The sequence below is a fragment of the Heterocephalus glaber genome, unplaced genomic scaffold, assembly GCF_053883595.1.
Source record: "Heterocephalus glaber isolate CG9 unplaced genomic scaffold, H.glaber_assembly_v1.0 deba00001608, whole genome shotgun sequence".
Classification (NCBI taxonomy): domain Eukaryota; kingdom Metazoa; phylum Chordata; class Mammalia; order Rodentia; family Bathyergidae; genus Heterocephalus; species Heterocephalus glaber.
In genome coordinates, this window is record NW_028258379.1 from 39384730 (window position 1) to 39411328 (window position 26599).

At 53.1% G+C, this 26599-nt stretch overlaps 3 protein-coding genes across 11 annotated transcripts in view; 2 read left to right on the forward strand and 1 right to left on the reverse strand.

Annotated features, from left to right (window-relative positions):
• The first annotated feature begins 162 nt into the window (after window positions 1–162).
• Window positions 163–18847, forward strand: Znf839 (zinc finger protein 839). Of its 4 annotated transcripts, none has more exons than XM_004836924.3 (8): window positions 164–479; window positions 5460–6215; window positions 8064–8270; window positions 10811–10903; window positions 11247–11396; window positions 11985–12113; window positions 12241–12370; window positions 13303–18847. In XM_004836924.3, the coding sequence occupies exons 1-8, from the start codon at window positions 204–206 to the stop codon at window positions 14019–14021; spliced, it is 2460 nt and encodes an 819-aa protein (XP_004836981.2). In that variant the 5' UTR covers window positions 164–203; the 3' UTR covers window positions 14022–18847. The 4 variants fall into 4 exon arrangements, with proteins under 4 accessions (XP_021099669.2, XP_004836981.2, XP_004836980.2 ...); XM_004836923.3 differs by having other exon boundaries at window positions 165–479; window positions 11985–12122; XM_021244010.2 differs by lacking the exon at window positions 11985–12113 and having other exon boundaries at window positions 163–479.
• Window positions 15479–21380, reverse strand: Cinp (cyclin dependent kinase 2 interacting protein). Its single transcript, XM_004836915.4, has 5 exons — window positions 21243–21380; window positions 19787–19955; window positions 17115–17244; window positions 16198–16327; window positions 15479–15960 (listed from the first exon to the last, which is right to left on the reverse strand). Exons 1-5 carry the CDS (start codon window positions 21247–21249, stop codon window positions 15758–15760), a joined length of 639 nt encoding a protein of 212 aa, XP_004836972.1. The 5' UTR covers window positions 21250–21380; the 3' UTR covers window positions 15479–15757.
• Window positions 21362–26599, forward strand: part of Tecpr2 (tectonin beta-propeller repeat containing 2) — a 75999-nt gene continuing 70761 nt past the window's right edge. For 2 of the 6 annotated variants that reach the window (XR_015445181.1, XM_004836917.4), the window contains exon 1: window positions 21442–21793. Coding sequence is in view for 1 of the 6 variants with exons in the window: in XM_004836917.4 (XP_004836974.2) it covers window positions 21618–21793 (176 nt within the window). In the remaining 5 variants the exon portion in view is untranslated. Of the gene's footprint in view, window positions 21794–26599 lie in introns of all 6 variants that reach the window. The other 4 variants (XM_004836916.4, XM_087195604.1, XM_004836921.4 and 1 more) reach the window with 4 other exon arrangements.

Consider the following 26599-nt stretch of genomic DNA (forward strand, 5'->3'; position numbering starts at 1 on the left):
AAAAAAAAGAAAAAGAAAAAAACAAAAAACAAGGCCGGGTCACTCGTCTGACTCAGTCCTTGGGGAGCAGGGCAGGGCGCGGTCAGGAGCCTCCCGAGGTATCTTGGCCTGCTGGGCACTCGTAGCCCGCCCCTTTCTCACGTGATGCGCATTGGCCGCGCCGTCGCTCCGCAACCCAGGTTCGAGTCCCCGCTTCGGCCTCCATGGCGGACGCGGAGCCGGGGACCGAGGGCGGCAGCGAGCACGGCGGCGGCGGCGGCCGGGCTCCCCCCGGCCAGGGCCGCAGCGCGGCGCACGTGGCCCCACTGGGCCCCGAGCAGCTGCAGCGGGTGCTAGAGCAGGTGACGAGGGCGCAGCCGCCGCCGCCCTTCGTACTGCAGGACGCGGCGCGGCGGCTGCGGGACGTGGCCCAGCTGGCCGCCCTTCAGCGGCCTCCGGGTGCCGAACCCCCGCTCCCGCCGCGCCTGCTGCCGCCCCAGGTGAGGCGCCGGGGGTCGGAGGGAAACTGAGGCCCGGAGGGGGCCGGGGCGGGCTCGTCGGCCTCGGGGAGACTCGGCTGAGAGGTCCTGTCGCCGCTTTAGAGCAAGGGCGACCCGAGCCGAGCTCCGTGGTCCCTGATCGCCTCGCTTTGCTCTTCCTACGGCCTTGGTCCATGCAGCATTTATTGAGCGCCCACTGCGTCCGGGACTGCCCCAGAGGCAGGGATGCAGCTGGCACACGCGATGAAGAACATAAGGCAGATCTGGGGGTGATGGGGCTGCTGCCCAGTGCGTGTCCCTGGCCTGACGCGGCAGCCCAGACCTGGATACACTAAAGGAAACCACGCAGAGCGCTCGTGGGATGAGAAGCGCAGCGAGTGCCAAGGCAGACTCAGGACAAAATCGAGCACATATTCCAGTAATTTGCAGCGGTAGCACCCCCAGTGGCAGTGGCTGTGATTTGTGACCCCAGTGCCCAGCACAGTGTGCGGTACAGCTTAGAGCACGAGACTCATGAACGCGCTCTGGGACAGCCACTCTCACCAGGTGTCTTTCCCGGGTCACACAGCTCTTGGCCTCTGGGGTAGTTGACACTAGGGCGTGGCCTCCCACACTAGGGGTCCAGGTAGCCTCTGAAGCTCAAGGTCCTACACATCTGTGTGAAATCACGTCCTTTTCGCTCTGGGTTGCAAATGACAAAAGACTTCTCATCCTAAAATTGCCAAAAGAAAAGAGCTTCTAGCTGAGTATGATGGCAGTGTACCTGTAACCCCAGCACTTAGGGAGGATGAGGCAGGAGGATCACAAGTTCCAGCCCAGTCTGGGTGGCTTAGTGACTTTGCAAAAATCTGTCTCAAAAGAAATAAAAGAGCTGGAGATATAGCTCAGTGCAAAGGCCTTAGGTTTGATCCCTCAGTACCACAAAAACAAACAAAAAAATCACCACCAACAGAAAACTTCTTCCACTGGAAGAAATGGGATATTGACCGAGTGATTTTGGCTACACAGCCTTGTACTCAGTTGACCATCAAGACTGGAGAGCTGGCCAGGCATGGTGGTGCATGCTTGCCATCCTAACATTCTGGGAGGCCGAGGCAGGAAAAATCATGAGTTTGAGCCAAGCCTGGGCAACTTAGTGAGACCCTATCTCAAAATAAAAAGGACTGAGGATATAGCTCAGCACAAAGGCCCAGGGTTTATTCCCCAATACAATGAAAAAGGGGGGAAAATGAGTGGAGAGCTGTCTTGTAAAAGTAAGAAAGATGAATATGGTTCTGCCCCAATGCTACACTTCCTAGGGCCATAGCTTTAGGCCACTCAGCCTCTGGATGGTTCCCTGCTGAAGAGCCAGGTGCCTCCCCCACTGCTGTGCACTGCAGGTCCTGTCAGAAGAGTGTGGGGCACTGTCCTGTGGCTGCTGCTGTCTGCAGAGCTCCTTCCTGGCCACTGTGGCTGAGCACTGTTCCCAGCAGTCAATAGTGCTTTTTTTTTTGTACCGGGGATCAAACTCGGGACCTTAAGCTTTTGAGGCAGGTGGTGGAACCGCTGAGCTAAATCCCTGGCCTGTCAGTAGGGCTTTTGTACCAGCATTTTCCAAGTGGGGAAAGGCTTGGAGAGAGAGGGTGATTCTGCCCACGGTCCTGCAGGTGTGGCTACACTCAGGAGCCTTTGTCCTCACCATACCCATGGCAGCATCTTCTTGCATTTGGCGTAGCAGCTTCAGAAAGATTCCAGCAATAACATATTCCCATCCAGTAGAAACAGACCTAATCCAGGTCAGTCCACATGATAGCCTGACCTCTGCAGCCAGTCTGGTGGCAAAAGGTGTAAACTCTACTTGCACACACAGTAATGTCCCTTTGGGGGCCCATTTTGCTAATACGCTTCCAGCCTCAGGCGTGCCATGGAGGCCAGCAGGCAAAGCAGACCTACACTTGTCACTCAGGAGCTTGTGGACAGGAAGTAAGGGCTGACCCAGAGAGCTAATCAACATCAGACAGCTGGAGGACTGGCTGCCTTTACAGAAAGGGAGAGGATGTTTGGTGCAGGGATCTGAAACCTGTGCTGGAGAGGTGGTATTTGAATAAGGTGCAGAGGGTGCATTTGAACTGAGACTGCAGGAGAGGATAGGAGAGGCGGGGCTCTGGGCAGGGGCCTCAGCGCTTCACTGTGGGCCTGACGTGGGTCAGAGTGTGGGAGTCACTGTCCCTGCCGTCCCCATCCTGGCCCCGCAGGAACATTTCCACCGACATGGGACCTCCGTCGTGCAGCCTGTACTGGCTCATGGTTCCCTTATGCTAACCCCCAGAGACCCCTTTCTCACTTGGCAAAGGTTCTGCAGCCTGCAAAGCCCTCCTCAGAGATTAGCTCTTCTGGGAATCCTGTCCCCCAGGCTTTCTTACTCTCATCGCACTTGTGGGTTTCATTTACGTTTTTATTTTTTGAGACAAGTCCTTACAGTGGACTCTTGACTTACGAGCTCAATTCATTTTGAGGGCTGGTTGTAACTCAAGTTGGTCAATGAAGGCTCAGGCTCCTGTACACAACCTTCGGATTCTCCTGTACTCTCCTGTACACAGGCAGATCTCTGTCCTTAGAGAGACACTGGCCCGGGATTTCTCAGTTAACCCCACGCAGGAGAGGATGCTGTAATGTTCCTTCCACAACTCTTTAAGGGTTAAATCTGTACCTGCAACCATCCGGAAGCATAAGCGGCTGGCATTCAAGTTATAACTCAAGACTGTTCATAAGTTAAAACTAAAATTCTGGTCGTATCCAAGGTTGCTTGAATGTCAGGCCAGTTGCACCTCGAGGGTCCACTGCACTTTGTGGTTCTTGCTGCCCTTGAGCTCACTACATACCCAGGCTGGCCTCAGACTCACAGTGATCCTCCTGCCTCAGCCTCGTGAGTGCTGGGATTACAGGGGTGAACCACCAATGCTCGGCATGAGTGCGTTTTTTTAAAAAATGGAATCCTAAAGGTGGAATTGCTAGGTCAAAAAGCACATGTATTTAATTTGTTAGGGTTTTTTTTTTTTTTTTGAGACAGTGTCTCACTATGTAGTTCACACTAGTCTTGAACCTACTAGGTACCCTAGGCTGGCCTCAAACTCAGCAATCCTCCTGCCTCAGCTTCCCAAGTGTTGGGATTACAGGAGCCAGCCTCCATGCCTGACAATTTGTTGTATATTTTTATTTTCCCTATTTTTTAAAATAGCAGAGATTGAACCCAGGCCTTCACACTGAGCAGCATATTGAGCTCTTTTATTTCATTTTATTTTGAGCCAGGGTCTTGCTAAGTCACTAAGTTGCCCAGGCTGGGCTTGAACTTGTGATCCTCCTGCCTCAGCCTCCCAGAGTGCTGGGACTAATGGGGGATACCACTGTACCTACTAGATATTTTTAACAAGAACCTGGACATACGCAGCCCCACTCTGCAGTGTGTGTCCCTGGAGAAACTCAGGGTGTGCACACCTGCGAGGCGTGGCGCACACCATCAGGACAGGGTTATCAGCCAGCTGCCCCACCAGGAGGACGGTGCCCCCAGAAGTGCATTTCCCAGGGCAGAGTCAGGAACGAAGACTTGGGATGCCCAGGGTCACACGTGTATAAAGTTGGAGGCACGCCCAAACGCAGTGCTAGTTTCAGGCTTGTCTCTGTGCAATGTAAACGCTAAAACACACTGGAATGATAGTAGCAGCTTCGGCTTGGAGAAAGGGAAGGTGTGGAGGCGGGGGATGTCAGAGGGCTTCACCAGCTCAGGTGCTGCCCGTGCTGAGGCGGGCGGTGCAGACCCAGTTAGGTTGTTCTTCGTGGCTTTTTTAGTTTTGAAAATTTACTTTTATTTTTCCCCCCAGAATTTCATTAAATACTTTTTTCGCAGCTGGGCATGGTGGTGCATGCTTGGAATTATAGCACTCTGGGAAACAGGAGGATTGCAGGTTCAACCTCAGCATGGGCAATTCAGTGAGGCCCGGTCTCACAAATAAAAATAAAAAGGGCTGGGGATGTGGCACAGTGCAAAGAAAGGCTCTGGGTTCAATCTGCAGTATTGAAAAAAAAGAAAAGCGGGCCAGGGATTTAGTTCAGTGGTTCCAGTCCTGCCTTGCAAGCGCAAGGTCCCGAGTTTGATTCCCGGTACCAAAAAAAAAAAAAGAAAAGAAAGAAAAGAAAAAATTTTAAAAATGAGCTCACATATTGAATTGACTCCAACTTAGAGCACAGAACTGAGGAGTCTAAGTGAAAACACCTGGGTAAAACTAAAGCAGGTGTTGTTTCTTAAGTCATGAGGTCAGGCTCATAGATTACAACGAGTGTTTTCAGTCAGGTTTAGAACCCATATCCTCCTCATTGAGCTCCATCCCCAGCCCTTTTTGAATTTTTTTTTGGTACCAGGGATGGAATTCGGGACCTTGCGCTTGTGAGGCAGGTGGTGGAACCACTAAATCCTTGGAAATTTCTTTTCTTTTCTTTTCTTTTTTTTTGAGGGAGGGTCTTGCTAAATTGTCCAGGCTGGGCTCAAACTTGTGATCCTCCTGCTTTGACTTTTTAGAGTGCTGGGATTACAGACCAAAATCACTGCACCTGTAGTTCATGAACTTTTTATTTCATTCATACCTCCAAGTGGTTCAGCACATGCATACTGTTGGATGTAATATGTATTCCTATGTCTATGGTCAGAAAGGTTTGAAAAACAGCAGTCTAGCTGGGAACCTGTTATCCTAGCACTTGGGAGGCTGAGGCAGGAGGATTGCTATGAGTTCTAGGCCAGCCAGGGCTACATAGTGAGACCTCATCTCAAACAAGCAAGCAAAAAGAAAAGCAGCACTATTAGCAGTAGACATAATTACAGAAATAGTTGTATATAAGACGTACAACTTAGAACAATCCCAACCATGGTTTGCTGTGAGGGCAAATTGCAGAGATACTGGCAACATAATGCTTCTTTCTCTCTCCTGCTTTTCTCTTTCCGTATTGAAGCAACTGGAAGCCATTTGTGTCAGGGTGACATCTGGAGATAAAGGTCATGAGAGGCCAGTGCGCCCACTGGCCACCATCCGACCCCAGACCGGAGGACAGCGCCCATTGCCCGGGAGCCGGCCCAGCCCAGTAGGGCTTGGGGTGCAGCCTGTGGCTCCTGGGGGACCTGTGCCAGCCAAGAGGGCGAAGGCCGCACCTGCCCCAGGTGGCCTGGGCACCACACCAACCCCTCTGCCAGCCTCTGACCCGCCCTCGGGGCCACCTGCTGCGTCAGGCTCAGCACATTCGTCCCCGGCTGGCTGGCACACAGAGAGGGTCAAGAAGCTTAAAAAGTCTCTGAAGGTGAAAACGCGTTCTGGACGGGTATCCCGGCCTCCCAAGTACAAAGCCAAAGACTATAAATTCATCAAGACGGAGGACCTGGCGGACGGGCGGCCATCGGACTCAGATGACTACTCAGAGCTGAGTGCTGGGGACGAGGAGGAGCAGCAGGACCCACAGGCGCTGTTCGCTGCCACCAGCTGTGCCCTGCAGCCCCGGGCCTTCCGATGCCCCACCTGTGACAAGGCCTACATTGGGCAGGGTGGGCTGGCCCGGCACTGGAGGCTGAACCCAGGCCATAGCTCACTGCAGCCTGCACCGTTCCCCGAGAAGGGGCACACGGAGGCCAGCACTGGGCGTCTGGCCTCCCTAGAGCCGCCCACACTGCTTGCACCCTGCCAGGACAGGGCAGAGACAGCACAGGGCGGCCCGCAGGTAACACTTCTGTCTGGTGTCAGTGCCCTGTCCCTGCCCCTCTCTGCCCTCCCTGATGAGGTGCAGGACCAGGTCATCATCATGGGACCAGGGCCCACTATGTCTACACTGCTGGCAGGCAGACTAGGACACGTGCGTCCTCTGCCCTGGCCTCAGTGGGTGGCACGTAGCCGGCACGTAGCCACCAGCCCTTTAGACCTGGTCAGTATGGCTAATGCCACTTCCCAGGCATTGGGCATTGGTACAGTCGCAACTCTGCCCGTTCAGCGCTTCCAGTGCCACAGGAACATTTGCCCAATGGTTTTTTGATGATTAAAAGATGTTAGCCTGGTGTGGTTGCACAGACCTGTAATTGGAGCACTCGAAAGGAAGGCTGAGGCAGGAGGATCAGCCAGCCTGGGCTACATAGTGAGTTCAGGGGCCGGGGATATAGCTCAGTGGCAGCGCGGCTGCCTCACAAGTGCAAGGTCCTGAGTTCCATCCCCGGTACCAGAAGAAAAAAAAAAACACATACTATGTGTTTTTCACATAGAGTTCAAGGCCAGCATGCACTACATAGCGAGACCCTGTTTCAAAAAAACAAAATGAGGGCTGAGGACTTAGCTCAGTGGTTCCGCTGCCTGCCCCACAAGCACAAGGATCTGTTGTCTTTCTTTTTTTTTTTTTGGTACTGGGGATCAAACTCGGGTCCTTGCGCTTGTGAGGCAGGCAGCAGAACCACTGAGCTAAATCCCCGGCCCAACATTCTTTATTGTTACTGAGTTTGTCTATATATTTCAGATATTAATCCTTTATAAGATTTGATTTGCAAGTATTTCCCCCTATTCTGTGTGCCTTTTTATTCCAGTGTTAGGGACCTTTTTTTCCACATGAGACAAGTAACATGTCAACAGAAACTTCAGGGGAAACATCTTGCCTAAAGGTGTGAAAACTCAGGCATGCTGTGCACTACAAGAGGATTGGTTAGCGGCTCCTCCCACCCCCAGTACTGGGGATGGAATGCAGGGCCTTTGCATTAACCTACATGCCCAGCCCGTCTTTTATTTTACTTTATTTATTTATTTATGTATTTATTTTTGGTACCGGGGATCAAACTTGGGACCTTGCACTTTTGAGGCAGGCAGCAGAACCACTGAGCTAAATCCCCAGCCCTAAGCATGTACTCTAACCCTGAGCTACATCTCCAGTCACCAGGTTAATTTTGTTGTGTTTTGTTTTGTTTTTTGAGACAGGGTCTTGCTATAGAGTTCAGGCTGGCCTTGAACTCACTAAGTAAACTAGGTTGCCCCCAAACTCTGGCAATGTGCCTGACTCAGCCTCCTGAGTGCTAGGATTATAGGTGTGCTCCACTATATTTGGTGACCAGGTTGGTTTTTAAGGTGTTGGTCACATCGGAGGAATTCATATTTCATTTTGATCAGCATCTCAGGGGTTAGTTTGTTAGCTGAGACCTGCTGGCTTGCTAATAATCATCTGTTGTCCAAAGGGGTACTGTGCTGGGAAAGTTTAAGATGCAACTGATTGTAGTTAAGAGTCTGAGTCGAAGAAGAAATAATTGGCCAAGCGTGCTGGCACTTGCCTGTAATTCAGGCTACTTGGAGGCTGAGGCAGGAGAATCATAAGTTTGAGGACAAACCGGGCAACTTAGTGAGACCCTGTCTCAAAATAAAAATAAAAAGGGTTGGGGATGCAGCTGAGTAATAGACTGCTTGGTTCAATTGTCAGTATGGCTAAGCAAAAAAAAGAGCAAATTCTTCCCTTGACTTATTTCTGGATTAAGGCTTTCCTGGTAGCTTAGAGAGCATGATTATTTTGCTTTGGTTTCTTTGGGTGTAAAACATGATCTAGAACGCTCAGTGCACAGAGGGTGTGGAGGCGATGGTGCTGGAGCAAGACAACAAAAGTCACTCAGCTCTGGGTTTTCCACGTGGAGATGCCGAGGGCCCGGCAGAGTCAGGCACAGCCATCATCCGGAGCGGGGCAGCCCAGCCGAGTGGAGGGCAAGCTGTGGCTGCAGGGCCCAGCACCTGCAGGAGCAGAGCCCGGCTGCAGGAGGTAAGTGGCCCTTACGCTCTGCCCAGGAAGCTTCTGTGGCATGGGAGGTGGCAATTCGTTGTCAGCTCTCTGAATTTAAGACAGCCTGCCAGAGTCGGGTGTGGTGGTGCACTCCTGGAACCCCAGTGCTCTGGAGGCTGAGGCAGGAGGAGCTCCAGCCTGGAGCTACAGAGTGAGTTCTAGGCCAGCCTAGGCTGCGAAGTATTATCTGACACAAGGTGTACATTTACCTGTTTAAAATGGCCGCAGAATGGCACGCAGCTCCCAGAAATGCTTGCCTTTGTGAGTTTGGGGCAGTTATGACCAGGTGTACATGGAAGCATTTAGAAAACAGAAAGGGCTTCTTCCTTTTCTGTAAAAAGCTGCACGGTTTATAAAGTAGGTTTTAGGTTTACAACCCTCTCATCTCCATTCGAATTTAACTGGATGCTGGGCATAGTGAGGCACACCTATAATCCTAGTGCTCCAGGCAGAAGGAGCGCTATGAGTTCGAGGCCAGCCTGGGCTACACAGTGAGACCTTAAAAAAAAATCATTTTTAAACTGGATTGATTACAAAGAATGGAATCCTAAATATACCCAAACTGTTTGGCTAGAATATGTTTGGCTGGCCACAGCCAGGTGAGTATCTTTTACTTTCTGTTGAGTGCAGGGTGGAGCCCGGGCCTTTCGCATGTGAGGCCAAGTGTCCTACCCAGGTAAATCTTAGCAGCAGGTCGGAGTTGGGGGACACGTCAGTGACAGCTGGCCAGAGTGGCAGGCGAGGGCCGGGCGCGGGAAGTGGGTTTCCGAGCGGAAGTGGTTTCCTGAGAGTCCTTGAGCAATGCTGCGCATTCCACCAGCAGAGGAACCCTGGGGAGTTGCTTCGCTCCTGCTGGGGCTGCACCGGGATGCCCTTGGGGATCAATTTTCAGCAGTGGGCGACTGGCGGCTTCACCTGGCATCATTGGCCGGTGTTGAAAACAGGGCCCGGATTTCTCGCTGCCTGGCAGGCAGCTCAGGCTGCCCCAGTCCACGGCCTCTGCACCACGCTCCCATGGACATCACTGTCCCGCCTGGCAGAGGGACAGCTGCCACAGGGGGGCCCCTGAAGATGGGAGGTGGGTGGGGAATTGGGGTCCAAGTTGTTTGGTGTCCGTCCGTTGGGAAGGGGTGGCAGGGCGCTGGAGAGGTGAGGACGGCCCTCTGTACACAGCAGCTCTGGGCAGTGACACTGCCAGCATGATGGCAATGGCTGCCGTCCACAGAGCGGCCGAGACATTGTCCACCTGGAGGAGGATTTCCAGGAAGCGGGTGTGAATTCAGTATCTACCAGGTGCCCGAAGTATCAGTCCACTCGGCCCGAGCCAGGCCTCGGAATCTCCCTGTGCCTGTCCCTGGCTGAGCTGCTCCTCGCCTGGCTGCCCACACCTTCTGCCCACTGCAGACTCCACACTGTACTTCCGGGCCGGACCCCTCTGGAGCTCTGCTCACTTCCTCGAAACCACCCAGGGCTGCCACGAGCCCTTCCATGTCGGAGGGGCTCACAGGCTGACTTTCCACTGTGTTGTAGAGGGCACTCCTCTATGTAGGACAGGCTGGCCTCCCAACTCTCAGGGATCCTCCTGCCTCAGCCTCCTGAATGCTGGGATTACAGGGATGAGCCACTGCACCCGGCTTTCTTACTACTTTCCTCTTTACTCGCCCCTTTTCAGGCCTGCGGCTGCTCAGCCCTCTCTTCCACCCACACCCGTCATTAGCTAGGTCCTCATCCCCTCCAGCTGGTCCCTTGGTGCACTCTGCTGAGGCACATGCAGGGCCTCCAGCCCAGCTGCATCCCTGAGCCACCACCTAGGGGCTGCCCTGAGCCCCTCCCCTGCCACCTCTGGAAGGAAACCCAGCCAGGCCCTTCCAGTTGCTGCTGCCTCTGCTTCTGGCCCCAGGCCCACAGGGCACCTCTGTAACTTGGCACATGCCTCTGATGCTGCAGCTCCTGACTCCTTGGACTGAGTCCCCTGCATATGTCAGGGAGCCCTGCAGGGAGCACTCATGTTTCCTCTGGCCATGTCCTCCTTGCAGGGCTGGTAAGCAGCACTGTACTCAGTACTCAGACTTAGAACCTGGAACTGACTGTGGTTCTTTGTTCATGGGTGAACAAGTGAATTTCTTTTTTTTTTTTCTTTTTGGCACCGGGGATTGAACTCCGGCCCTTGCACTTGCGAGGCAGGCAGCAGAAATACTGACCTAAATCCCTGGCCCTATAAGTGAATTTCTTAATAAAGCAGACTGTTAACCGGGCGTGGGGGTGCATGCCTGTATCCCAGCACTCAGAAGGCTGAGGCAGGAGGATCGCAAAGAGTCTGAGTCCACCTGGGCTACATAGTGGTTCAACGCCAACCTGAACTACATAGTGAGGCCCTGTCTCAAAATAACTATACAAACCAAACCAAACCAAACCAAACCAAATCTAAAACAAAACCAAACAGAAGGTTTTGAGTTGGTTGCTGAGTTTCGGGGAACTTTGTCTTGCATCCTGAAGGTGGTGAACACTTTCTTTGGCAGTCGCTCCAGCAGTGCGGCCCAGAGGACCTGGTGGAGCTGGTGCTGCCCCAGCTGGCGCAGGTGGTGACTGTCTACGAGTTTCTCCTGGCGAAGGTGAGTCTTCCAGGGTCTGCAGCCACATGGGCAGCCGCAGCATGCAGGGTCTGGACCAGCATCACTTCCCCAGGACGGGCCCACGGCAGGGCGATGGAGGTCTCTTGGGCGCCGGGCTGTGGTCAGTGTTGGGGAGCAGCAGCCCTCCTGGCCCCACCCCGTCCAAGGCCACCTCCACGGCAGCCTCTGCCTCCCTGGCCGCTGCCTGTCTTCCTGTGGAAGGAGGACTCCCTGCCAGGCCGAGCGCGTGGGTGCAGGGACCCGTGCTCCTCCCTTTCCCCCGTGTCAGTGTCACTGCCCTAGGTGTGAGCTCTTCTTGTTCCCCGTCCTCGTCCTCGAGAAGACCAAGGAGGGCCGTGCAGGGCAGCCCCACTTCCCGGCCGTGTATAAGGAGTTCGAAGAGCTGCACCGCAGGGTCAAGGCCATGTGTGAGGAGCACCTCAGCCGGGCGGGCCCTGCTTCTCCAGACCCCCTGGAAGTCAGCGCCCCTCAGGTGACGCCTCGCGCTCGGGCTGGGGGGTGGGGGTGGGGGCGCTTTCATAGCGACGGCTTCAGTCCCCGCGCATGGCTTCCCCTACAAGTGCAGTGTTGGTTTCTTTAATATAGAAATGATAAGTGCTTCACCTGAAAACCCCCAAATGCAGATACCCACAAAGCGAGTGAAAACCCCACTGTCATTTCCTCCGTGATGATGGGGGCTGAGGCTGGGGCTGCTTTTCTCTTTGTTCCATACTGGGGTAGGCGTGCAGGGCCAGCAGCTGTCAATCGTGCGGTTTTGCTGCTGTTGCTGTGTTTTGGCACTGGGCATTGAGCCGAAGGCCTTTGTGTTCAGCTCCATCTCTGGCCTTTTTTTTCTCTTTGAGACTGGGTCTTGGTAAGTTGCCAAATTCCCCAGGCCAGGCTCAAACTTTGTTGGCTTTGTTGTCGTTTGTGTTTTGAGACAGGATCTCACAATGTAGTCCAAGCTGGCCTTGAACTCATGGCAATCACCCTGCCTCAGCCTCTTGAGTGCTGGGATTACAGGTGTGTGTCACTAGGCCCCAACTGGCAAGCTCCTGTCTACCAGCTTCTTTCTCTTCAGGTGGCTGAGTCCTTAGGAATCACAGAATTCCTGAGGAAGACAGAAGCACACCCAGACTACACTGGAGCCCAGTGCCACAGTCTGGGGAGGGCCGGGCCGAGGCCTGAGGAAGCCGGCAGTTGGCAGGGGGCGTGTGAGGTGGGCAAGGCTGTGAGTGGGCAGCTGTCTGGTGGTGTTGGGGTTCCTATTGGTCTCCGGGGTGGGGACAGGAGTGGGGTGCCTTGGGTCTGGTCTCAGTGCGTGTCTCTTTCTACAGGCTGCACAGGAAGTGCCTGCAGCACGGAAGCCCCAGCAAGCACCTCTGCCCTCGGGCAGCCCTGAGCACCCTGCTGCCCATGGTGCAGCCTGGGAGATCCCTGAGCCGGGTGTGCCCACTGCCAGTGAGGGTAATGCAGCGCAGACGTGCCCTCGCAGGGTGGGGAGCCTGTCTCCCGTGTTCAGCCCTGAGCCCTCAGGCCTGGGTCCCCTTAGAGGGAGGAGTCACCCTATGGGGAGCAGTCTGCACCCGAGGGCCCCTGGAGGTTGGCAGAGCTGACCCCAAGGACACCAAGTCCGCTGTGTGGCTTTCAGGAGACCTGGCTCTGACGGCCAAGTCAGACAGGAAAACAGGGCACCTCCTGGCCTTTCTTCTGGCCCGAGATGCTGTCACCAGTCCCCACACACATTTGGTACTGGCCATGGCTCCCCAGCCTGTGTGGCTTCGTCAAGGCCCGGTCCCCTGCTTGGGCTGAGGGCTCCAAGTGAAGCAGGAGTTCAGAACTCCCCACCCTGGGAAGGCAGGTGCGCCAGGGTGGTGATGGCTCTGGCTCTGCTTGGACGTGGCAGCCTCCCGGGCATTTCCTCCTTAGCTTCATCCACCCTCAGAAGCTTAGTGGTCACTCTTGCTCTTCAGCTTAGCCACTGGCTGTTCATTCAGTGACAGAATAAAAGCACACTACTGACTGGCTCTCGGGATACTTTGTTTTTTGGTACCAGGGATCGAACTCAGGACCTTGTACTTGCAAGGCAGGCACCAGGACCACTGAGCTAAATCCCCGGCCCCTCTTGGGACACTTTGTTTGAAATAGGGCCTCACTGTGTAGTCCAGGCTGGTTTTGAACTATGTAGCCCAAGCTGGCCTCAAACTCATGGTGATCCTCCTCCCTCAGCCTCCTGAGTGGAGATGACAGGCATGTGCTACCACACCCAGCTGGGACACATTTCTAAGACAAAACCTGCCTTTGTGAATCTATGAAATTTGATTTGGACCAGCTCACTGTGAGCTGAATAGACTGTTACACACCACACATATGCTTACCTGTTTTTCTGATCTGTTTAGGTTTCACCCCTCCCCGTTCTGAAGGCAGCCGCAGGATGACAGTTTCCAATGGTGACCTAAGTGTGTCACACCCAGGTCCGCAGCTTAAAGTATGTGCTGACTCCGAAGCCAGATGTGGGTCTGCAGGGCCTGCTGTCCTGTGTGGGGACAGCTGTGGACCAGCTCCCTGTGCCCAGCTTAGAGAGCCCAAGGAGAGTGATCCCGACAGCGGGGCCACCCCCGGGAGTCCAGGAGTCTGCAGCACCCCATCACCAGAAGCTGCAAGTGCAGAGCCAGGGAGGCCGGGCGCTGGGCCCATGGCCCCACCATTCGAGATTGCGGCCATGGACATCAGGCCAGAGGGCTGTGCTGGCAGGACTGACCCAGCTGGGTTGCCATTAACTACAGGAAGCCACGCCCAGGACCTGCAGCAGCTCCTCAGAGGGATGGAAGTGCACCTGGGCCAGGGAGGCCTGGAACATGTGGTTGCTGTCAGGGATGCCGTGGGTTTTGAAATCACAAATGGGTCCCCAGAGGTGTTGTTTGAGGCCCAGGAGCAGATCTTCATCCAGGCTGCTGATGGGCTCCTCCTGCCCCATGCCGGTTCTGTAGTGACCCCAGAGAGTGCTGTCTTAGTGACTGGCATAGCAGGGCGGGGCCTGCATGTCGGGCCCCTAGAAGGTACCCCCCTCGTAGGGGTGGGCACCCCCCTCCCTGTGCAGGCAGAGCCCTCCCAGTGAGGCCAGCAGAGGCGTGGCCTGTATCTGTGCTTTATCCGGAGTCCATGGTGGGCAGCAGTGTTTCCTAATGTTAACCCTGACACAGATGAGCCTTGGGTATATAGAGTAACGTCTAGGGCCAGGCGCGTAATCCCTAAGTGCCTGTAATCCCAGCACTTAGGAGGCTGGGGGAGGAGGATCACCATGACTTCAAGGCCGGCCTGAACTACTTAGGGAGTCCCTGTCTCCAAAAACAATTAGATACCCTAATCTGGTAGGGTGTGCCCCTTTGGAGCAATGGTGGGGTGACTTACTGGGGTCTATAGGGAGCTGGAGCTCAGGAAAAACTCAGTATTTTGACAGTATATTTGTCAGTCAGGTTTTTGGGGTTTTTTTTGACAGAGTCTCAATATGTACTTCAGGTTGGCCTTGAGCTATGTAGCCCAGGCTGGCCCCCTGGCTTGGGGCAATCCTCCAGCCTCAGTCTCCCAAGTGCTGGGATTACAGGTGTGCACCACCAGGCCCGGCTTGTAGTCTTCTTTTGAGGCTGTTTTGTTTCTCCGCAAGTATTTGTTCTTTGGAGCCGTAGTTTCTGTGTTACCGGGCTATACCGGTCCCACAGCCTGGAGTCCCTTGGATTGCTTTCTCTGGGGAGGAAATCACCCATACACGAAGCCCAGGCTGTGCTCCTGTGACATGCACATGTCTATGCTCTTTGCTCCACGGGTCTGCTGAGCTAGATGTCTTCCCTCTGGTCCTGGGGTCTCTGCAGAAGTTTTGATTTGGGTTTGAGGCCTTTGTTCTGAGCACAGGGCTGAGCTTGTAGTAGGAGGGGGAGGAGAGAAAGCAGAAGCTAAGGCTGCACCCATGGGCACAGGAGTCCACGTACCAAAGGAAGCGCACCCACCACTGCCAATTAGCAGCAGAGCCTTGGGCCATGCATGCCTGGCCCTGGGCATTTCCTCATCTGGAAAAGGACAAAGCAGAGGCGCTGCCCTGAGCTGTCTGCTTGCCTGGATGAGCTGGGTGTGGTGGTACACACCCGGTGTCCCAGCTACTCAGCAGGCTGAGGCAGGAGGGTCACATGTTCCAGGCCAGCCTGGGCAACCTCCTGAGACCCTGAGTCAGAAAGGCCTGGGGATGTAACTCCGTGGCACAGCATCTCTTGAGTTCAACACCCGGTACCACCAACGAAGGTCTTGATGAACTTAGCTAAGTAGCGTGTTCATGGCTAAATGTCAGAATGCTAAAATGGCACAAAAGCTCATTTGAAAGGGCTAGGGATGTTGCTCAGTGGCACAGCATTTGCCTGGAGTACTCAAGGCCCTGGGTTCCATCCCCAGCTCCCACACTGTGTTTATTCAGTGTCACAAGGTCGCACAGAGCTCCTGGCCTGCCGCCCCCTCAGCGCGCACACCATGGCCATTGTGGGGAGGTGGCTTTCATCTCCAGGATGCCACTCTACCAGACTCCACACGTTATTTGTAATTACAGAACTAATATATTCTCATAAAAATTTAAATATAGGTGGGGATACAGTAAAGCTTGAAGGGAGGAGCTTCCACACGAGTGTACACTCAGTGACACAAGCGAGATCCCCCATCGTTCTGTCCCCAAGAGGGGCTCCCAGCAGGCAGCGTCCAGCAGGTACGGGTGACCAGCAGAGGTCGCAGTGGGGTCCGTGTGCCTGAAGTGGCCGTGGGGACCTCACGTGGGCCGGCAGGGGCTCAGGCAAGAGTGAAGGTCTGGGCTCGAGGTCACAGCGAGCGGTGGCCCGTCTCCAGCAGCATGCTCTCCAGGAGAAGCCTGCCCTCACGCTCCACATAGGGCTGGTGCAGCCACATGGACAGGTAGCTCAGGATCAGGTCTCGGTCCGCGGAGTGGGCCAGCTCGGCACCCACCGTGCGCTTCAGGAGCAGCTCCCGCCCATACATGTTGGAGAGCTTGCTTGAAACCTCATCTGAAACACGCAGGGGCATGAGGAAACACTGCAACTCACTATGGACCCCAGGCTGGCCTTGAACTCCGCTGATCCTCCTGCCTCAGCCTCCTAAGTGCTAGGATTATAAGCATGTGTCACCACGCCCAGTGGAAGTGTGAAGCAGCCCCCCATCTTCTTTCCTAAGTCCCTGATCTAAATGATAACGAATGCTCTAACTTCTGTCCTTCAGAACATCAGCTCCAAAGAGCTACTTACAAAAGTGGGCTGTGGGCCAGGTGTGGAACAGAGGGGGCCGTCTGTTCTCCTCCCCGTAGTAGTAATTTTCTAGCTCACAGATTCCCTTGGTGGTTGAAGACAGCTTTTCCATTTTCACCTGTATTTTGGTCTGAAAAGATATTAATTTGAATGTAAGAATATTATTTGAAATCTCCAGTCTCATATTCGATAACTGTAAGATTTCTTTTTGCTTTTTTTTTGGTACTGGGGATTGAACTCAGGACTTTGTGCTTGTGAGGCAGGCACAGTGCCACTGAGCTAAATCCCTGGCTCCAATAACTTTAAGATTTCAAAGCTAAGAAGTCCACGTCTGTTGAGGCTAAAATTGCAAAACTGAACGCCATTAGCTCTGCAGACACCAGTGTCCAGGGAGAGGGGTGGGAGCTGGACAAATGTGGTTTCAGCCGTGGACAGCTCTGGTCCTCAGCCCGGGCTCCCGGTGCTGGGGAAGAGCTCACGAAGCCCCTTGTACAGTTTCCAAGCTGGGCTCCCATTTTAGCTCTGTGACCCCAGAAGTAAGTGAAAGTGGCCTGGACAATGCTCAGGGCAGGAAGAAGGGTCCAGGACAGCACCTTAAGGGCATCAAGATTTGTGGGGTAGCCATGCATGGTGGTACCTACCTGTAATCCAGGCACCCTGGGAACCCGAGGCAGGGGGATCACCAGGAGTTCAAGCCTGCCTGGGCTGTACAGTGAGACCCTGTCTCAACCCCTCTCCAAAAGAGAAACAACAACAAAAAGGACTTGTGGGGGGAGGATAGGAAGAGACGGCTGGAGGAAGCTGGGGAAGGAAAGGGTCGCCAAGGCGCTGAATGTGCTGGGAGTAAAGCAAACCCCACACAGGTCTGTGGGGCGCGGGGACAGTGGCCACAGGCAGCTGGTGTCTCTAGGCCTCACCAGCCCCTCTAAGGTGGTCTGCAGCTCCTCACACAGCGTCTCGAGCTCCTTGTCGTAGTCTGGGTGCGTCTTTTCTTCCTCTTCCCCGGAGGCTGGGCTGCTGCTCTCCAGTTCTGCCTCGTCTTTACTCCTGGACAACGCAGAGGACAATGGGGACGGACTACTCAGCTCTGCTCATTTCCTTAAAATAAATCCTAGAAAACTCACCACCCACACGTCTATGCCAGGCACCTTGCACCAACACTGTTGTTTTGTGCCATTACAGCACAAGGATAGTTATTATTTATATGTACGATGAATGTGTCCACTGGTCATGCAAAAATTTTTTATGGTACTGTGGATTTTTTTGTTTTTTGAGACAGGGTTTTACTGTGCAGTTAAGGCTGGCCTCGAACTTGCAGCAATCTTCCTGCTTCAGCCTCCCGCGGGTACTGTGGATTAAACACAGGGCCTTAAACATGCTAGCAAGCGCTTGACCACTGAGCTACATACCATGCTGGTCACTCAGGGTTGCACTAGAATTAGTCAGCGTCCTTGCCGTAAGGCTGGTGCTGGGTGTACAAAGCGGAACAAGATGCGACTCAGCTCCTCAGGGAGCTCATGCTCTGTGAAGGTTTTCAAACCAACAAAGGCCATGACCCTTTGCCCAGGCCTGGATATTAAAGCCTTGGCCCAGCCTTGTGCACAGGAAGGGGTGGAACCTCTGAGAGGCAGGGCCCAGGGAAGTGCCTGGTCCTGTGTAGGTGTGGCCTAGAGGGGCACTTGGCCCCGCCTGCCATTGCAGCCAGGAGATGCCACCCAGAAACGTGGCCTCACACATGCCCAGGAGCAATGGGGCCATGGACTGGAAGACTGGAAGCCACAATAACCTGTTCCTCTTTTCCTGGTGATCCATAGCAGGTATTTGTCACAGTAATGGAAAGCTAACACTCCCTTGGGAATGAATTAATCAAGTGGGGTCACAATTAATAATAAGAAAAAAATTAAACATGAAAATAGAGTAGAGCCAGGGATGGAGGGGGAGGCTGAGGCAGGAGGACCACTTCAAGTTTGAAGTCAGCCTAAAGCACATGGCAAGACTGTGTCTCAAAAAAAGAAAAAAAGAAAAGAAAGAGGGCCGGGGATTTAGCTCAGTGGTTCCACTGCCTGCCTTGCAAGGGCAAGGTTCCGAGTTCAATCTCTGGTACCAAAAACGAAAGAAGAAAAGAAATGCCCAGCACTTAGGAGGCTGAGGCAGGAGAACTGCCATGAGTTCAAGGCCGGCCTGGACTACACAAGACCCTGTCTAAAACAAAAACACCAAAAAAGAAGAAAATACAAAATATCAGAAGACACTTAAGTAGTAAAGCAGGAGCTGTTTCCGGAACTTGCTGAGTGGGATTGCCCCAAACAGGCAACTGTGTTGGAGGGGATTCCGGAGAACCAGGGCTAAGGCCAGGGAGCTATTGCTGCCGGTGGACAGGCAAGCTGAAGGGTATCTGTGTACTTCTGCTGTGACTTTGAGAAGCTTACATACACAGCACACACAGGAAAATGCAAAGGCAATAAGGCAAAGCCTCACTTGGACCTGACAGCTGCCAAGTGTTTTTCCTAATTCCCTTGTCTTTTTTAAGAAATAAAATGATGTGGGCTGGGGAGTTAGCTCAGTGGTTCCGCCACCTGCCTCGCAAAAAAAAAAAAAAAAAGAAAAGAAAATTGACAAGAAATAAAATGATCTATGCCAGGCATGGTGGCACACGACTGTCATCCTAGCACTTGGGAGGCTGTTAGGATTGGTGGGAGTTTGAGACCAGCCTGGGCTGCATAGTGAATTCAAAGCCAAGATGAACTACATAGCAAGACCCTGCCTCACAAAATAAAAATTAATTAATTGTTTTTTGTTTTTGTTTTTTTGGTACCGGGGATTGAACTTGGGACCTTGCGCTTGCTAGACAGGTGGCAGAACCACTGAGCTAAATCCCTGGCCCACAAAATAAAAATTAAAAGAAAAAAAAAGAAATAAAATGATCTAGGTGCTGTGGCACACATCAGTACTCTAAGGTGCTTGAGAGGCTGAGCCAGGAGGATCACATGAGCCCAGGAGCTCAAAACTAACTTGGGCAACAGAGACCCAGTTTCAAAAAACAAAATAAAAATAAGTTTAAAAAAAAGAAATACTGTTTAGCTCAGTGGTTCCGGCACCTGCCTCACAAACGGAAGGACCCAAGTTCAACCCCTGGTACCAAAAAAAAAAGAAATACTGTAAGCAACGTATGAACACGAAGTCCCATTGGCTACCCCCAACACCCATTCTTCGTAGAAGCCACCAGTATCACGGTTGAGTCTGTGTCCTTCCAGTCTATTTTATAAATTTATACACTGATGTGGCCATGAATAATATGTTGCATGATTTTGTATTTAAAACGTCCGCACACAGTTCATACTTCTGCATATCATCTCACCACTTTTTTTTTTTTTTTTGGTACCGGGGATCAAACTCAGGTCCTTGCGCTTGTGCAGAAGGTGGTGAAACCACTGAGCTAAATTCCCAGCCCGATCTCACCACTTTTTTGGCTTGCTATTTTTTTTTCTTAAATTTATTAACATCAAGTCCTCACCCTAAAAGCCTCCCATAAGGTTTGAGCCCCATCACAGAGGGGACAGTCTCAGCCGGAGGCCTTGGAGTGACTTACAGTAAGGTGATTTTCAGGTTGGCAATTCTGTTTGCAGTGGTGAAACCTGCATCATTCAGGGCTTCCCATTTCAGGATTAAATTGTGCCAATCGGCTGCGTTGTCCTTAATTTTTCTTGCACTGACAGCTAAGACAGGCTTTCGGGGTGCTGTATCTCCAAGAGTCTTTGCTGATAGGGAGTAAGAGAAATAGGATTTTTATGGAGCACTCGTCAGAGCCAGAGGGCAAATGCCCCTCCACAGGAAGTTGGAAATTCTGCATCCGGTGCCACAAACTAGAAGGGCTGGAAGAAAGTGAAAGTTCCTGAAACTAGACAAAGATAATTTTAATTTTTTATTATTTATTAATTAATTTGGTTTTTACTTGGGGGGGCAGGGCCTCAATATGTAACCCGGGCTGGCTCTGAACTCATAGCAATCCTCCTGCCTCAGCCTCAGGAGTGCTGGGATTACAGGCATGCAGAGGTTTCTCCTCCCTAGTAGGGGCTCCTGAGGGTGAGGATCACATCTGATTCATCATGTGCTCCTGTCTACCCCATACCCAGCATGCATTAGGAATCAGAAACAGCTCCCTGGGTGGCAGGGAAAGACAAGTAATCAGTCATTCTCACTGCTCAGGATCACTGTGCAGCTCCATGATCTGACTCAGTCCAAGCACTCAAGACACTGCTGGGCACAAGGTGACACTCACTGAGGAGCAGCTTTCATCAGAAGCAAGCTCCACATCGGCTCCTCCTGACTGAGGGAATTCAGGGAAAGGATTCTGGAGGGGCTGGACATGCAAAGCTTGGCACCAACTGCTCCATTATGCTAATTCATAAGGGCGACAATTACAATTTGAAGTCGGGCATGGTGATGGAGGTCTGTAATCCCAGCACTGGGAAACTGTGGCAGAAGAATGGCAAATTCGACCCCAGCCTGGGCAATTTAGTGACTTTGCAACTTTGCAAGATCCTGTCTCAAAAAGGAATTACAGGGCCGGGGATTTAGCTCAGTGGCACCGCACCTGGCTCGCAAGCGCAAGGTCCTGAGTTTGATCCCTAGTACCAAAAAGAATTTAAAAAAAAGGAATTACAATTTTTGTTGTTTGTAAGTCAGGGTCTTGCTATGTAGTTCAGCCCGGCTTTGAACTCACTATGCAGCCCCAGGCTGGCTTCAAACTCAGCAATCCTCCTGCCTCAGCCTCCCGAGTGTTGGGATTACAGGCGTGAGCCACGACGCCCGGCAGGAATTACAATTTGAGCGTCAGATCGCTGACACACTGCATACACCATCCCGTTTAGTTGTCATTCCACACGTCTCGGCCACACGGACTGGATCCCGGCCCGACTGGAGAGCCCGCGCGGGGCACAGGGCGACAGCATCGAACCCGGGGGCTCACGGTCTTGGCCAGCGCCCAGGTAAGGCGGTAAGACCCTCAGCCCACACGCCCGGGGAAACCAGACCCTCTCACGTACCCTCCATGCGGTCCTCAGATAACCCGGGAAGACTTGAGGCCCCGCCCCCGGAAGCTCAACCTCATTTCCGCTACGCCCCGGTTGCCAACTCTTGCGACTCGGCCGCTCTAGCCCGCGGCGGAGTCGTTCGCCGCTGGCCCAGCCGGCCCCGTTGCCAGGGAACGGGCTCCCAGCTGCCCCCGCGGCCCCGCGTCCATCCCCGCCTCCCTGGCCGGCGGGGCGGACGAGTCTGGAGGGGCTGCGCGGGAGGTGAGTGCGGCGACGCCCGGCCCCGTGCCATCCCCGGCCACCCTGCCCTCGCCTTGGCGCCAGAGGCTCCGCCGTCCCCGCTGCCGGCCCGCGGCGCAGAGGCGGACCCCGGAGGCCACCCACCAGATGCCCCGCGGCTCGCTGGCCCCGACCCCGCCCGGGTCCTCGCCCCTCTCTGGCGGCCCCACCCTTGCATCCCGCCCCCGCTGGCCAGTGCGGGCGGCTCCGCCGACGACGGTGCGTCCCGTCCCGACCTCCGGGTCTCGATCCCCCACATCCGTCCGCCGCGGGCCTCGACACCGGTGGGTGTCCAGAAAGTGTCCTGAAGTGGACAAGTGAGCGACCCCGTCAGGCCTGCTGCACGGCCTAGGAGGCGGAATGGGAGCAAGAGTCAGATTTTGGGCGCTCTGGGTCACGTTCGGACCACCCCCGCCGCGGGGGAAGATGGGGGGATGCCGGCCTCCCCAGGCGCGGAGGGCCAGGCGGCCAGTGCTGTGGAGTTGGCAGGCCCTCGGTCCCGAGGAAGGGGTCGCCTGCGTGGATGTCACCCGCTCCCTGCCCTAGTCGCTGCTTAGTATCCTGACTTCGCATGACTTCAGTTTCTCCTTCCTCTTCTCTTCCCTGCTCTTTGTCTTTCCTCTTTTTCACTGAGGTTCAGAATTTTATTCTGTTCTATTTGTTGGCGGGATGTGGGGCATCAGCCTAGGCGCACCCTTTCCTGGTCTACCAGGGTGGTCAGTCGCGCTTGGCGTGTCTTCTTCCCGGCAGCCAGGATTTTAGAAATCTCAAGTAAGGGAGTTCTGGGAAATCTTCAAGCCCAGATCCCAGGCGTGGCAGAATCTGGCAGTGAAGCCACTGGAGTCCCTTGTCGCCATGAAGTCCTGGTCTTCTGAGCTGCAGTCTCTCTGTCCCTCTGCGTCTTTTTGGGTTTTTTTTTTTGGTACGGGGGATCGAACTTGGGTCCTTGCGCTTGCGGGGCAGGCTGTGGCACCTCTAAACTAAATCCCCGCCCCCGGTCTGTTTTTGTATTAGTCCATGTTTGCAGCACATAATGTTGACATTCCTTGTGTGTTTACATGTACATAACACACCTTCCTTTCCTCATCTGCCCTTTGCTCTCTACCTTCCTTCCCTCCACCTCTTCATCCTCTTCCCCTTTTGAGAAAGATCTGTCTCCCAGCTCCTTATTATCTTTTATTTTGCTCTTTGTTTATATTTTATATAAATATATTTATATTTAGTTCAGGCTAGCCTTGAACTCACCAGTGTTGCCCGGGCTGGCCTTGAACTTGCGGCCATCCTCCTGCCTCTGCCTCCCAAGTGCTGGGAGTACAGGAGTGTACCATGCCTAGCTGATCAACACTTTCCCTTCAAAATTTGGTTATGTGTTACTACTGTAGAACTGTGACAGGGTTTTGTTTTCTGTTTTGTGCTTCCTGGAACTGGAACTCAGGGCCTTATGGTGCTGGGCAAACTCTACCACTGAGCTACGCCCCCACCCCGGGACAGTTTGTAATCCAAGCTGGTGCCTGGCCAGGGCAACCCTGCACTCGCTCCCTGCACCCCGAGCAGTTACTTCGGGTAGTAGTATCACAGTTGTGCCAAAGAGAAAGCTCTAGGGACCCAGACCTTGCAGAATACCCACTGACACCCTGTAGCCGCCACAAATAATCAACTTGTCCAGTCAGAATGGTGCACCCGCTGGGCACAGGTGGTCTCCCTGGGCCCCTTCTAGCTTGACTGCAATCCCGGGGCGCCTCCCATATGGGGATTGTGGAGCTGTCAGTGAACAGCATCAAATCAGGTTAAGTTTTGGAAATTGTCAATTTGACAGAGATACTTTGAGGAAATGGGGTCTCAAGTTGCTAAATTTTTTTTTTTTTTAATTTTTTTTTGGTACTGGGGATTGAACTCGGGACCTTGCGCTTGTGAGGCAGGCGCCGGAACCACTGAGCTAAATCCCCAGCCCTAAGTTGCTAAATTGCCCAGGCTGGGTTCAAAGCTTTGATCCTTGTGCCTCAGTCTCCTGAGTGTTGCAATTACGGGTGTGTGCCACCAGGTCCATCTAGGAAAGCGACTTTAGAAGAGGAAATAACAGTAGCTGAGTGTGGAGTGCTCAGTACTTCTGCTGGCTTCTAGGGGATCTTACCAGCTGGCAGATAAGAAAGTTCTGCAGTGGTTGGCTATGTCCCAGAATCTTGTATTGGAAATGTAGCCCGGAGTCATGGTAAGTGTTTGGACAGGGGACCTTCACAAGATCTTAAGGGTTAGATGTGTTCATGGGGGCGGAGCTCTAAGAGTGGATTAGTGGCTTCATGTGCAGGGCTGAGAAGCTGGAGGTGGTTGGTTTGCCCAGCCTGGTCCTCAGCGCCTTGTGCTACCTGGGGGGTCTGCAGTCTCGGTAGGGTGAGAAGGCTTCAGGGCTTTGGCCGCTGTCCAGCTGAGAGCTGAAAAGCCTTCATTCTTCCTCGATTGCTCAGGCTGAGGTGCTCTGAGTGACAGGAAGTGGCCTGAGCCAGTGCTCGAGGGAGGTGAGAGCAGAGCAAGGAGAGGCCAGGAGGTGAGCGGTGTCCGCCTTGGCATCTGGGGCGTCACAGGGGAAGTGTCTGTTTGCCAAGCAGATGAGAGGGGAGGGAGCCAGTGATGCAGCTGGGTCAGGCGCCTGGGAGAGGTCGGGGTGGCAGTGATGGTGGCCTGAGCCATGGGAGGTCAGTGGTGTGGGGACGTGGGAGGCATCAGGGCAGTGGTGATGAACCTATGGTACACTTGTGATTTGTTTTCCTTTGAAGACAAAAGATGCTAATGTATGAGTTGTTTTTCCTAAGCTGACACCTCAGTTTTCAGGTTTGATTGCAGTGTTGGCACTTTTCGATAAATAAGTGGGTTTGGGTTGCAGTTTGGGTGCTCGGTCTCTAAAAGGTTTGTCATCACTGCACTGGGGACTAAAATGAAGAGACCTGGTGATTGAATGGAGGGGAAGAAGGAATTGGGGACGATGCCTCTCTTCTAGCCTGGACAGTGTGGCCCCAGCAGCTGTGTAAAAGACACAGGGGCGTTTGAGTGGAGGAAGATGGTGGCTCCCAGCAGCTCCGGGTCCTGCCAGCTGTGAACCCCTGAGCATGGCCAACGCGGCTTGGGGCAGAGTGGCCCTGGTCTGGTCCTGCCCCAGGCAGGGTCCCTCACCACTGTCACAGCGGAGCGAACCCGAGAATGTGGAGTGGGCCAGGCCAGGTGAGGGCTTCTCCCCCTCCCAGGGCCGTGGCTAGCAGCTGGTGCCTCTTGCCCTTTGTGCCCCGAATACAGTGGGCACCCGGGGTCCGTGGCAGGCCCAGTATCTTGAGAGGGGATCGGTCCTGGCGAGTCTCAGGGCCTTGCTGTTGTCACTCTCGGTCTCCCCTGGGTGAGGTGGGGAGGAGCAGAGCCCTTAGGATGAGAGTGAACCTGTTCTCTCTTTAGACAGGCAGTTCTCCTCCCCTCACCCCGATATGAAGAGATGTGCGGCTGGCGAAAGGGTGGCTTAGGGGTGTCATTCTGCTCCACTGGCCCCGAGCCCCTAACTGATGACGAGAGGATCCAGAGACTGGTGATCTCCAAAATAGGGGCTGTGGCGAGGGGCGAGGGGCCCGCATCCCTGAAGCTGCAGCTGCAAAGGGTTGGTTTTGGAGTTGGCTCGAGAAATAAGACACCAGCAGCCTTTCCTAACCCTTAGCTTTCCCAAGTGTTCCTTTAGAGGAGTGGGAACCGAGGATCTCCTTGCTTAAGACAGCAATCCACGTTGTGACCGAGGACAGCTTTTCCTATTGAGAGTTATTTGTGCAAAGGAACAGTGGAGGGTGGGAATGAATTTTTAAATGAAGAAAACACAATTGCGAGATCTTGATTGTGTCTGCTGAGAAACTTCAGCATCAATGGAGTGCTTGCCTTTTTATTGCAAAAAGAAAAGACAGATACAGCCAGGCATGTCGGTGCACACCTGTAATCCCAGCATTCTGGAGGCCTGGGAGGCCGAGACAGGCGGATCACTGTGAGTTCAAGGTTAGCCTGGGCTACAGAGTGAGCTGACACCCTGTCACAAAACCAGGCATGTATATATGTAAGTCAAAGTCTCACAACTGGTTAAATTAACACCGACCCTAAAGTGGAGTGTGAGCTATTGGGACATTTCGAGTTTCTCTATTTTTCATCTAAAAACAAAACAAAAATATAGTATATAGATTGTCTCTGGTGCCCTCACACTGAATATCAAATAGTTCCTTGTCACACAGAGCAGGAGGACATCCTGCCAGCAGATGGCTGTCCCTGAGGCAGAGGGTTGGCAATGGAGCCTCTGTCATCAGAGATCTCATAATATCCTCTTCAGATATCATGGGGACCTGGTTATGTGGATGTAAGGGCTGTATTATTTCAGGCAGGAGAATCATGGATTTTTTCTGTTGAAAGGAGGAGCTACCATGATTTCCTTATGGAAAAGTTGTGAGACTGTGACTTACATATATATGTATATATAAACGTATATGTATATACAGAGAGTCTGCCAAATATATATGCAGCAGCTCACCATACTAAAAAATGTCTGGAAGCTCACGGCCACCACGTTGAGCACCTCTTGTATTTTTAGAGGCCAGAGGAAACTTGTATCTATCTCATGGTGTCTCAATGAATTTAGTATTAAAATATTTATACAAGTTTTTCTTTTCCTGATCTATACATTTGGTGGCAGATTCTTTATATGTATACATATGTGTACGCAGGTATATATGTATATATGTGTATAAATATATTTTTGCTGTGCATACGTTTCCTCTTTTTGAAACACAGGAAAAGGGAAGTACTGACCCAGTACATTTGTCATTAGGATTCTACGAGTCACTGCGTGAACTCTTTTAGGATGGTGTCTGGCATGATAAGTGCTGGTTATAATGATGCATAAACTTCAGATACCACTAGTCAAGAAGTGTACAAACCAAAATTTTGCCAAAAAGAGTCTACCTAGGATAAGCCATCACTCTATTTCCATCTTCTATTTAGGTCTGACTTGGAGCATGGCAGATACATTTCATCTCATGTATTGGATCCAACCCACCGATAGTGGCTGTTTAGAGCACTGG

Bases quoted from the DNA above. Each gene is read 5' to 3' on its own strand.
- Cinp (XM_004836915.4), bottom strand. The intron at 17,245-19,786 runs GTAAGTCACTCC...TGCGTTGTCCAG, and splicing joins AACCTGAAAATCACCTTACT to GAGTAAAGACGAGGCAGAAC. The intron at 16,328-17,114 runs GTGAGGCCTAGA...ATATCTTTTCAG, and splicing joins AGACCACCTTAGAGGGGCTG to ACCAAAATACAGGTGAAAAT.
- Znf839 (XM_004836923.3), top strand. From the start codon at position 204: ATGGCGGACGCGGAGCCGGGGACCGAGGGCGGCAGCGAGCACGGCGGC. The intron at 480-5,459 runs GTGAGGCGCCGG...TCCGTATTGAAG, and splicing joins CGCGCCTGCTGCCGCCCCAG to CAACTGGAAGCCATTTGTGT. The intron at 6,216-8,063 runs GTAACACTTCTG...AACATGATCTAG, and splicing joins CAGCACAGGGCGGCCCGCAG to AACGCTCAGTGCACAGAGGG.